This window comes from Prionailurus viverrinus, chromosome B3 (genome assembly GCF_022837055.1).
Source record: "Prionailurus viverrinus isolate Anna chromosome B3, UM_Priviv_1.0, whole genome shotgun sequence".
Lineage (NCBI taxonomy): Eukaryota > Metazoa > Chordata > Mammalia > Carnivora > Felidae > Prionailurus > Prionailurus viverrinus.
The window spans coordinates 46,097,388-46,110,703 of NC_062566.1; the positions used below are offsets into that span (position 1 = coordinate 46,097,388).

Sequence of the window (13,316 nt, forward strand, 5' to 3'; positions counted from 1 at the left end):
TTAATTTACTGCAGTTGTTTTTTTTTTAATATGTTACTTTTTTTTTGTTTTGTCTTTCCACCACATCTGAAAATGAGAAACTTATTCCTATCTTTACATTCTCAGCATCCAGCACAGTGCCCCACAGAATGCTTGTAGGAACGATTATATATGAGGAATCCTTTAAGCCAAGTGGGTTTCCTGTTCATGGTTTCTCTTGTGAAGTGATTTCTTAGTTCAGGGAACTCAAAAGGAAACGGGTAGTTTTTTGTTTTTTTGTTTTTTATAAAAATGGTCTGATCTACTTCAGGTGTACAGCAGAGCAAGTCATGTATAAATTACCTAGAACCGGCACTAAAGTGTTCTCATTCCTTCTGAAGGAAAAACAAGATGTCTACGAGAAGGAATCCAAATTTCTCGACTCCCTGAACTGCCGGGCAATACGATTTTGCACATATACGGAGAGACTTTTATTGGTGGTATTTTCTAAATGTTGGAAGGTATTATAAAAATGACACGATAAATTGAATTAGTTGTCTTTTATGACCCATTTGTATCAATTTTCCTCTCCCTGCACTCAGCTGTTTTGCTTCTCAGGATATTATATATATAAAGTAGATCCCAATTTTATTAGTAACAGACCATGACAATAATGAGCATTTATCTCTGGATTACTTTAAAAATTTGATGCCTGAACTTTAAAATTAAAAAGCAAACTAAACCCTTTCATCTACATACATTGATTTTATTTATAGGCTTTGTTCCTTTTCTGCATAGTTGCTATATTCATTTTTAGAGAATCTACTTTCTTATGAGTATATTCACTGATCTCTCCATCAAGAAAGAAGAGCTAAGTTATTATCATTTGATAGCATCCCTTTTTCTTTAATGTTTCATATAACTGGCCCAGCTAACAAAACTACAGTATCTTACTTATATGTTGATACTATATTTTTGAACAAAAATATAAAATAGGTAGTGTATCAAAAGGTTTCTGCTGTGTAAACTTTTGTGTAACAAATTTTTAAAAGTTGAAGTTGGACTACCATATAGAAGGAATAAAATAACATATAAATTTTGGGATTTTTGGCTTCTGTGCTTAATGGGCACATTCTGGAATGGTATAAAGTTTATTCATTAAACCTACCTTAGGATAAATGAAAAAAATAAGTACTAATAAAAAATGATCTTGGCGCATGAGTACAGTGTGTCCTGTTATTAATATTTAATATATTGTTGCATTAACACTGCCATCTAAATAGTCTTGATAAGCATAATTTATCTTTCATCTCATTGACAGATTAGAAGCTTTTGTTAATGTACATCATTAATTTTGTATTTTAGGTTTATGACTATTGTGATTTTTCCCTTCTGCGGACCGAAGTTAGCAGAAGTGGGCAGTTTTTTGCTGGGGGAGAGGTGCTTGCTGCTCACAGAATCATCATCTGGACAGAAGATGGTCACAGTTTTATCTATCAGCTGCTGAACAGGTGGGCTCAGATGGGAGCGGCATACAAAACATTCAGGTAGAAAATGAACTTTGGGAGGTTTATTATGGAAAAATCCCTGCATGCTGCCCATGATCAAAAACCAGAACAAAACAACTTTGGCACTAGAAGATTTACTCTGGGCTTGGGAGGCTTCAGCCTTTGTATGAAACAGCAGGGGATGAAGGAATGAGATTAACCATGTATAACTTGTACAGCTGGTGCTGGGTTTTCAAAAAGTCACTTGTAATTATTAACCCAACAATTTCTAACTAGAGTTTAGAAACTTGAATGGTACCATCCGGCTTTTGAAAGTGGGAGGAGGAAAAAAAACGAATAAAGAACCTCAAAGTTCTCAACTCTGCTTTTTATTTTTCACCATGCAGTGGGCTTTCAAAAAGCATATACCCTGCTGATGGAAGAGTGCTTAAAGAGACCATTTATCCTCATTTACTGTGCTCTACTTCTGTGCAGGAAAATAAGGTAATGCAAGGAGAGAGTGACTGCCTCAAAGCTGCTTCACTCTGCGTCTTAGATAAGTGTTGCTTTGTCTGTAACAGAGAGTCAGACTTGAAAAAATTGAATGGAAGAATCACATGAAGTTGTCAACGAGAAAATCAAATCTAATTGTTAATGGGTACTGAAGAGAAAACTTTGCCTTCGAAAAATATGTATTTTAAAGCTGGAGTAACTAAGTGATATATATTTGTTATAGAAAAAATATGAAAGTTAAAATTAAAATTAAAAGTTAAAAGAGGGGGAACTAAAATTCATAATTTTGCCACCATAAATATTCACAAGGAATATATTTTATGTATTTACTTATTTTAATGGGAAAAATTTCAAATATTTAAACAGTTTCAAGAATAGTACAATGATCACTCACCTACCCTCCATCATCTACCTCCACTCATCTACCAATTGTCAACATTTTGCCATATTCATTCTCTCTCACTCTCTCGCCCCCACCCCCCACCTTGCCACACACACACATTGTTCACTGACCCTTTGGAGAAATGATTTGATATGAAGTTATTAACATTTTGATGTGTCTACTCCAGTTTTTAAATTTTATCAAATGGTTTATATCCTGCTTGTTTAATCTCAATATTATCGTTTTTGCATATGTTTAGCTATTCTTCTGAATAAATTTTCTTGGTAAAACAAGTATAATTGTGAGTCCTGGCAGACTTGAGGATATAATTGTGTGTTTTTACTTGACTGAATTTTATCTTTACACTCTATGAAGTCTGATCATTTAAAGTTGTTTTATTTTAGTAGTGCTAACCAAAATGAGGTTTGTTCTTGCTGTTATGATTGTTAACCTGTGGACTTAGTCATCAGTTAATTATCCAAGGAGGTATTTCACGGAGAATAAGGACTTTGGATTACTGACGTGTCAACTAAGGAAACGTTATTTTTTTTACGGACTGATGGTTTGCTTAATTTTGCAGTTTAGCCACTGGAGAACCTATAGTTCTGTAATTGTACCTTTAACATATCTATAGGGTTTTGTTGCAAAAACTTGATTAAAAAACTGCCAGCCCAAAATTAGAACTCTAAGTGCCACTGGGGCACAGGCAAACTTCAGAATTGTGGCATCAAACACTATTTCTAAAGTCATCTGTGAGTGGCAATGGAGTCTTGCTTCACTGTTGATTATAAGAGCAGTAGTGTGGCTTACTTAGAAAAAGCATTTTTAGTTATTTTGTAAAGGACCTGCCTGCCCATTCTTTCCTTTAGCACCAGAATGCACTTTTTATAAAGCAGTTTTCCCCAAAAGCTAAAATGTAGGTAGTATCCTTTAAGATCTAGTCGACTGCACATATTGGTGCTGAAGAAAAACACAGCAATTGCAAATTAACTTAAAAAAAATACTAACCTTAGGGGAAGCCACCTTATTTTGTTCCTCAAAATATGAAGACATAGATCTATGGATCATCTATCAATAATTTTTAAATATTATTTTTTTAAGTTTATTTTTGAGAGAGAGAAAGAGGACACATGCTATTGAGGGAAGGGGAGAGAGAGAGAGAAAATCTGAAGCAGGCTCCAAGCTGTCAGCACAGAGCCTGACGCAGGGCTCAAACTCACGAACCACGAGATCATGACCTGAGCTGGAGGTGGCTGCTTAACCGACTGAGCCACCCAGATGCCCCGCAACAATTCTTGTTTAGACAACGACAGTTATTTATCTTAAACGTGGGAAATACTAGGAAGCCAGTGAAATATGAATAGAATAATCGGAAACTTAAAGAAGCTAGTCTACCCACCCTCACACTCTTGCTTGCCCTTTGTCCAGCCAGAAGTTAAAGTCTGACATTGTTTTCCTTATTCAAAACATCGCCAATATTCACTAACTATAAGATTTCTTAATCTCTCCTGAAGTTAGAAGGTAACATTTTGATGGGGTGGGAGATAAGTTTGATGAGTACAAGGAGCTTAGAAAAGGGTATTCTATAAATATGTAGTATTAAGTAGACTCTTCTTTTGGAATGGCACCAATAGACATAAATCTCAGTGTGTAACAGTAACATGTTCCCACAGTTACCATTTGTGACATTCAGAATATATCTGCTGATGGAGTTGTAGTAGCAAAATGAGACTCGCCCTTCCTTTCAGTAGCTTAGTGAGAGTCTCCCAAGGTTCTAATGACAGCTGATGATCACTGAGGCCTGTGGCAGGGGTCCTGGTTGTTGAGATAAGGTACTGGCTTTCAGAGTCTTAGCTGTGGAGTAACTCTGCAGTGCTGAGTTAAGGGGTAGTTGAGGCAGAGATAGCCTGAAGATTGCATGTAAGGAATTTGGGTGCATGAACTAAGAGTAATAATGATGATGCTGATGGGTAATTTTTTTTTTAGTCCTTGTTATTTTCAAATATACACACTCCTCCATCTACATGCATTCCCACCATGGCCTCACTTTGCAAATCATGTTCGGAAAGGTTAATTCCTAGGATTTGAACCTGGGCAGTTTGGCCCAAGTCTGGCAGTTGGACTTTGGAGCAAGTTTCTCAGTTGTTCCGAAAAGTGGATAATAAGAATGGTTCATAGGTACTGAGTATGTGCCAAATGCAGGGCACCATTCTAAGCACCTCACCTTTATCAATTCATTAATCCTGACAGCAATCCTATAGAGTAGGTGTTTTTACTGGCCTTCTTTCACATTTAGGGAAAATGAGACACAGAGAGGTTAAGTAAATTGTCTAAATCAAGTAATTGGTGCTTTTAATAGAGTTAGTATGTGCTAAACCCAGGAGTTGAACCCAGGCAGTTAACTCAAGAGAATTTTCTGGGTTTTTTTGTTGTTTTTGTTTTTGTTTTTTTAATGCTTAATTTATTTTGAGAGAGAGAAAGAAAGAGGGAGCAGGGGAGGGGCAGGGAGAGAGGGAGAGGGAGGATCCCAAACACCAAACAGGCTCCATGCTGTCAGCACAGAGCCTGATGTGGGGTTCAGTCCCATGAACTGTGAGATCATGACCTGAACCACAATCAAGAGTCAGATGCTTAACCAATTGAGCTACACAGGTGCCCCGAGAATTCGCTCTTAAGGGCTATTTTATTACCTCCTGTAGGGCAGGTGTTCCTTGTGATACACCCTAGGTACTGTGGTGACAAATCAGAGTTCATATGGTAAGGGGCTCTGAGGGGAGTGTCCAAGTGAATAGCAGAATCAGAGAGGGATACTGCAAAGGACGAGGGCAGAGGTGACAAGGTGTGGGTGTGAGCAAGTGATGAATGGCAGTGGCATAGTAGGTACAGAGGGAGAACAGCAGCACCGGAGCATATGCTGTTGGGGGAAATGAGGCATGCTGCCTGCCACCAACCACAGGAACCGAGTAACGGCTCAGCTTCTCTGTATCAAAATCATGAGGGAGTGGAACTAGTCAGTTCTAAGGTTCTTCAAGGTCAAGAGAGTTTGAGAAGCTAGTTTGCTGGTTTACCCAAATTGTATTGACACAGTTTCTAACACTTACAAAAGTGATGGACTGAGAAGTATAAGACTTGAAAGTGCCTTCTAAATCTGTAGAAGCAACTTCCTAGGAGCTGTTTCTCCTCTGCAGTGCTCTCATGTTGGAGGACTACCTTGGTTGTATGCTCTTGGATTCCTTTCTTACTCTCTTCCTGTATTAGTTTTCTTTTCTCCATAACAGGAATAATGGCAGTGTTTACTTACTCTGTAGCTTTGTTGTGAGGAATAAATATAGCAATGCTTTGGCCTTTAATACTCCTCAGATACATTACAGAATTTTTCCAATAATACATCAAAGTCCTGACCTTCAAACATATTTTCTAATGAGGAACTATCTATCACTTTCTTAGACTTCTTTACTTCTAGCACCAACAGTTGGCTTTCTTTCCAGGGTGACTTTTCTTTGTACATCAAAAGAAGTTTTTGTTTTTATAATCTCTTAATAATTTTGATGCCTTGTTCATAATCTCTATATGCAAGTCTGCCCAGAGAACATCTGCACTGCACTCAGGCACTAGAGACTCTAGACCCATTACACTGATAAAAGCATGTCTTCCAGAACTCTGGTGCTTAATATTCATACTCTGCCTCAGCAAAATTATAACCTTATGTACATAAATATATAACATATTAATATAAACTATAACTATATACTTAATTATATTAGTATTTATTTGTTTATTTACTTGTTTATGTTATGGACTCATTTTTATTTCTGATCTCCTAGAATGTTTAAAATCAAATATATTAAATATGAAAAGTAGTTAACAGAAAGTTGAAAGCATGTTAATAACACAAAATTACCACACATATATTACTTGTTGCTATTGTAATTGACAATGGAACTTAAGGGACCATAAAGAAATCAGGCCTCCTTAGTGGACAGTAGGGTATGGTCATGAAGACATGGACTCTTTGCTGTCTATAACACTTTAGGTAAATCAACCTCTCCACTCTCAGTTTATTCATTTGGGAAATGGAGACAATGATAGTGCCAACCTCAGAGAATTAATGTGAGGATTATTTAGCGGAATAAATGTAAAGCCTCTAACATTATGTGTAATACAGACACAGAACATTAAGTACATGTTAAATAGTCTTAGTAACACTCTGAAGTCTAGCTGTGGACTTTGCTTATTTTATAAAAATTTTTTTTGTCTTGAGTAAGAGATAATGTCACTTAAGTTACCTGAAAATTTTGAAAGATCAGGAAGCAAATGGAAACAATTCAGTTAATCTATGAAGTCTTGTTCCTCCATTTGAAAATAGTGGTTGTCATTTTATATTCAGATATTTTTTTCTACATAAAAGCTAACTTTTTGTTTTGGACCAGGGCCTTTCCTTTGTTATGGGCTACATGAATGAAAGGAAAGAGCCTTTTTATAAGATACTATTCTCTGGAGAAGTCTCAGGAAGAATTACTTTGTGGCACATTCCTGATGTTCCAGTATCCAAGTTTGATGGCTCTCCTAGAGGTAAGACAGTTTCTAATCTATTTCTAATCACATGTCTTCTGAGAACTAGTTTATAATTAAGTCAGTGTTTTTCTCATTTGAGTAACACAAGGCTACAAATAAGACAAATTTTCTCGTGCACCACACTATGCATTAGGTGCCAACATAAAAGGAGGTATAAACATGATGTTTCTAGATCTTATACAACAATACAACCGATAGAATTCAAATTAACATCAATTTAACAGGAATGATGTTTTATTCAAATGAAATGGATGCTTATATATGGATGTAGGATAGGTTGACATGCCATACTCATGTTTTTGAATTTGTCATGCCCATATCCTGTACCCTTTACAACCAGTTCCTCTATTGGTATTATTACAGCTGCTTGGAACAGGAGGGACAGATATAAACTTGGCCACTAAACCATTTGGCTCTTTGAATGATTAGATGATTTAGCATTTGCTTATTTTCATTTTTCTTAGAATACAAAACTGAAGTCATTAAAGGAAACATTATTGTGGAGAATCTTTAAGCTCCTGAGACTTAGGTATTCCGAAATGAGGAAGCCCATCTTACTCTTTTTCCCTTACTCCCAAATCATTAAGTCATCTGTGAATCATTGTCTTGGGCACAGCAGAAACACAGTCCTCCACATTTGAATTCCAAAGCACAAGTTTCTGTTACTTAACAAATTCACTGGCATAATTTTAAGGTTCTTTGTCCCAAATGTTTTCAAAACGGTTCCTAATAGTCCTAGGTTAATAAGAAAATGGCCAAAAAAAAAAAAAAAAAAGATTTAGAACCTGGTATGGTGTATGGAAAAGTTTCTTACAAGTTCAATTTTAAGAATTAAAATGTATACCATGCCCCTGCTAAGGCCACCTAATGGTTGCCCTAGGATTTCTCATGTATGTTCCACCGCCAGCAGTGGAATTAAGGAAGCATTTACGTAACCTTCTTTATAATTAGAACAATAGAGAAGAGAAGCCAAGATGGCGGAACAGCATGGAAGTTTTTTTTGTGTCTTGTGTGAATGAAATAGGGCCAGATAAACACTAAACTATCCTGCACACGTAGAAAACTGATGTGAAGATTACACAACAATCTGCACAACCTGAACCACAGAACACAGTGGCGCAGAGAGATGAACTGGGGGAGACAGAAGCCGCGGAGGGAAGAGAGTGGTTTCTGCTTGTGGAGGGAGGACGGAGATGGTGGGGAGAATACGGGAAAAGCACCCCACCACCACCAAAAGCAGCTGGAGAGAAAGTGGAAAAGTGGAAACAGCCGCAGGGACTGAACTAAAAAGGGAGAAAGGAGAAAGGAGAGGGTTTAAATTCCATTAAGAATGTATAAACAGGGGGAGTGCAGAGTCTGAAACTCCGCAGTTTGGTAACAGCAGGTGCTCTGGTGGGAAGGGTGAATCCCCAGGAGCAGAGTGAAGTCTGGGAGGTCTTTGGACCACATGAGGAGAGGCGGTTCCCCTGCTGGGAGGACTCCCCACAGGCAAAGGTCCCATCAGACCCTGGAGAACAACCATATTCGCTGGTGCTGGAACAAGGTTGTGAAGAGTGAAGCCTGGAGCTAGATGTGTGTTGTGATTTTCCATAATCCCTGAAACGCTGCTGCTACATGATCATGTGAACTTTTTCTGGGCTGGGCTGTCACCCAGCAGCAGTTTCTGGACATCAACAGCAGCACGGTCCCGTGAACTTTCCTGGGTACAGCCAGCACCTGGCCCTTACTTGGTAAGACCCTCCTGCAGAGGGGTAGAACGGGTCAAAGCTGCAGTCCCTCAGAAATGAGGGGTCAGGAAACACAGCCGCATCTGAGATAAAACTCAGGAGGGAGGTGCCACCTGGCAACCTGATGGCTTGGTAATGGACAGTGTAAAAGCAGGGAGTAGACAGAAGCCAGAGACAAAGGATGGGTGCGCCATTGCTAATCGGGGAGAAGAGAGTTCTGATACTAAAGACTGGGTAGCTGGGTGATGCCATTTTCACCCCTTCCACACATGTACATACAGACCTACATGGGCCACAACAATTCACCTGAGTAAGCTAAGCAGTGTCATCTAGTGGAGAGTGGAGCCATTTTACTAAGCCCCGCCCAACTGGGCCAAGCTTGCTCTTCAGGAATACCACACGTCTCCATGCCTGCTTAGTTTATGGACTATAAATTGCTTCATAGTTTGACTTCTAGGGGAAAATGATGTAATTTCAATCGTATTTCAGTCTGTTCACTGGTCCATCTATTCAATTTTCTTTTTGTTTTCTTTTCATTTCTTTTCTTTTTCTTGAATACAGGAAGAAAAAATTATTTTTATTTTCAATTTTTATTAAAAATATTTTTTCTTTAATTTTTCTACTATATTTTTTACTTTTTTGTAAATTATTCAAATTCTATTTTACTCCCATCGTTTCATTTTATTCTATTTTATTCTATTCATTATTTCAAATTTTCAAACGTTTTCCTTTTTTTTTCTTTTTCTTTTTCTTTTTTCTCCCCCACTTTTTCTCTAATCTATCAAGCTCCTTTCAACACCCAGACCAAAACACACCTAGGATCTAGCATCATTTATTTGATTTCTCTCTCTCTCTCTCTCTCTCTCTCTCTCTCTCTCTCTGTGTGTGTGTTGTTTTTAATTTTTTAATTTTAATTTGTTTTTACCTTATTCCTTTTCTTCCTTCAAAATTATGAAACAAAGGAATTCACTCAAAAGAAAAAGCAGAAAGAAACAACAGCCAGGGACTTAATCAACAGAGATACAAGCAAGATATCTGAACCAGAATTTAGAATCATGATAATAAGAATACTAGCTGGGGTTGAAAATATATTAGAATCCCTTTATTCAGAGATAAAAACAAAGTAAAAGCTAGTCAAGATGAAATAAAAAAATGCTATAACTGAGCTTCAATCTCAAATGCTTGCCAAGGCGGCAAGAGTGGATGAGGAAGAGCAGCAAATCAGCGATATAGACAACAAACTTATGGAGAATAATGAAGCATAAAAAAAGAGGGAGACTAAGGCAAAAGAACATGATTTAAAAGTTAGAGAAATCAGTGATTCATTAAAAAGGAACAACATCAGAATTATAGGGGTCCCAGAAGATGAAGTGAGAGAAATAGGTGTAGAAGGGTTATGTGAGCAAATCATAGTGGAAAACTTTCCTAACCTGGGAAATGACACAGACATCAAAATCCAGGAAACACAGAGGACTCCCATTAGATTCAACAAAAACCGACCATCGACAAAGCACATCATAGTCTAAATCACAAAATACTCAAGCAAAGAAAGAATCATGAAAGCAGCAAGGGGAAAAAAGTCCTTAACCTACGAGGGAAGACAGATCAGGTTTGCAGCAGACCTATCCACAGAAACTTGGCAGGCCAGAAAGGAATGGCAGGATATATTCAATGTGCTAAATCGGAAAAAATATGCAGCCAAGAATTCTTTATCCAGCAAGGCTGTCATTCAAAATAGAAGGAGAGATTAAAAGTTTCCCAGACAAAAAATAAAGGAGTTCATGAACACTAAACCAGCCCTGCAAGAAATTTTAAGGGGGGCTCTCTGAGGGGAGAAAAGCAATAAATGAATGAATGAATGCGCAAATTATAAATACATACATACATACATACATACATACATACATACATACATACCAAAAGCAACAAAGACTAGAAAGGACCAGAGAACACCATCAGACACTCCCAACTCTACAAGAAACATAATGGCAATAAATTCATATGTTTCAGTACTCTCTCTAAATATCAATGGACTAAATGCTCTAATCAAAAGACATAGGGTAACAGAATGGATAAGAAAATAAGAGCTATCTATATGCTGTTTACAAGGGACCCACTTTAGACCTAAAGACACCTTCAAATTGAAAAGTAAGGGGATGGAGAACATCTATCATGCTAATGGTTGACAAAAGAAAGCCAGAGTAGCCATACTTATATCAGACAATATAGATTTTAAAATAAGGACTGTAACAAGAGATGAAGAAGGCTGTTATATCATAATGAAGGGGTCTATCCACCAAGAAGACCTAGCAATTGTAAACATTTAAGCTCCAAATGTGTGAGCACCCAAATACATAAATCAGTTAATCACAAACATAAGAAACTCAATGATAATAATACCATCATAGTAGGGGACTTCAACACCCCACCTACAACAATGGAGAGATCATCTAAACGGACAGTCAACAAGGAAACAATGCCTTTGAATGACACACTGGACCAGATGGAATTAACATATATATTCAGAACATTTTATCCTAAAACAGTGGAATATACATTCTTCTCCAGTGCACATGGAACGCTGTCCAGAATAGATCACCGGCTGGGACACAAATCAGCCCTCAACAATTTCCAAAGATCGAGATCATAGCGTGCATATTTTCAGACCACAATGATATGAAACTCGAGATCAACCACAAGAAAAAATTTGGAAAGATAACAAATACTTGGAGACTAAAGAATATCCTACTAAAGAATGAATGGTCTAACCAAGAACTTAAAGAGGAAATTAAAAAGTACATGGAAGCCAATGAAAATGATAACACCACAGCCCAAAACCTCTGGGATGCAGCAAAGACAGTCCTAAGAGGGAAGTATATAGCAATCCAGGCCTTCGTACAGGAAGAAGAAAGGTCTCAGATCCACAACGTAACCTTACACCTAAAAGATCTGGGAAAAGAACAGCAAACAAAACCCAAAACCAGCAGAAGACACGAAATAATAAAGAGTAGAGCAGAAATCAATGGTATCAAAACCAAACCAAACCAAACCAAACCAAAACAAAACAAAACAAAACAAAAACAGTAAAACAGATCAATGAAACCAGAAGCTGGTTCTTTGAAGGAGTTAACAAAATTGATAAACCACTAGCCAGTTTGATCACAAAGAAAAAGGAAAGGAGCCAAATAAATAAAATCAAGAAAGAGGAGAGATCACAACCAACACAGCAGAAATAAAAACAATAAGACAACATTATAAGCAATTACACACCAATAAAATGGGGAATCTGGAAGAAATGGACAAGTTCCTAGAAACATATAAACTACCAAAACTGAAACAGGATGAAATACAAAATTGGAACAGACCATTACCAGTAAAGAAATCAAATTAGTAATAAAAAAATCTCCCAAAAAAACAAGAGTCCAGGGCCAGATAGCTTTCCAAGGGAATTCTACCAAACATTTAAGGAAGAGTTAAAACCTATCCTTTTGAAGCTGTCCTAAAAAATAGAAATGGGAGGAAAACTTCCAAATTCTTTCTATGAAACCAGCATTACCTTGATTCCAAAACCAGACAAAGACCTCACTACAAAGAAGAACTAAGACCAATTTCCCTGATAAACATGGATGCAAAAATCCTCAACAAGATATTAGCCAACCAGATCCAACAATACATTAAAAAAATTATTCACCACAATGAAGTGGTGAATCCTACCTGAATCCCTACCTGGGATGCAGGGCTGATTCATCACATTAGTAAAAGAAAAGACAAGAACCACATGATCCTCTCAACAGATGTAAGGAAGGCATCTGACAAAATACAACATCCTTTCTAGACAAAAACCCTCAAGAAAGTAGGAAAAAAGTATTATACCTTGAGATCATAAAAGCTCTATATGAATGCCAATATCATCCTCAGTGGGGAATATCTGAGAGCTTTCCCCCTAAGGTCAGGAACAAGACCACTCTCGCCAGTGTTATTCAACATAGTGTTGGAAGTCTTAGCCTCTGCAATCAGACAACACAAAGAAATAAAAGGCATACAAATCAGCCAGGAGGAGGTCAAACTTTCACTCTTTGAAGATGACGTGATACTTAATATGGAAAACCCCAAAGATTTCAGAAAAAAACTGCTAGAACTGGTCCATGAATTCAGCAAAATGACAGGATATAAAATCAATGCACAGAAATCAGTTGCATTCCTATTCACCAACAATGAAGCAATAGAAAGAGAAATCAAGGAATTGATTTCATTTACAATTGCACCAAAAACCATAAAATACCTAGGAATAAATCTAACCAAAGAGGTGAACAATCTATACACTGAAAACTATAGAAAGCTTATGAAAGAAATTGAAGAAGACACAAATAAATGGAAAAAGATTCCATGCTCCTCAATAGTAAGAACAAATGTTGTTAAAATGTCGATACTACCCAAAGCAATCTACATATTCAATGCAATCCCTATCAAAATAACACCAGCATTCTTCACAGAGCTAGAACAAACAATCCTAAAATTTGTATGGAACCAGAAAAGACCCCAAATAGCCAAAGCAATCTCGAAAAGGAAAACCAAAGCAGGAGGCATCACAAGTCCAGACTTCAAGCTGTATTCCAAAGCTGTAATCATCAAGACAATATGGTACTGGCACAAGAACAGACACTCAGATCAATG

At 37.2% G+C, this 13,316-nt stretch overlaps 1 protein-coding gene across 1 annotated transcript in view; it reads left to right on the plus strand.

The window, feature by feature from the left end:
• The window catches only part of WDR72 (WD repeat domain 72), a 202,487-nt gene that overhangs the window by 13,276 nt on the left and 175,895 nt on the right, over positions 1–13,316 (plus strand). The window contains exons 6-9 of the mRNA XM_047864633.1: positions 360–479; positions 1,324–1,469; positions 1,853–1,952; positions 6,768–6,912. Coding sequence (XP_047720589.1) covers positions 360–479; positions 1,324–1,469; positions 1,853–1,952; positions 6,768–6,912 — 511 coding nt within the window. The remainder of the gene's footprint in view (positions 1–359; positions 480–1,323; positions 1,470–1,852; positions 1,953–6,767; positions 6,913–13,316) is intronic.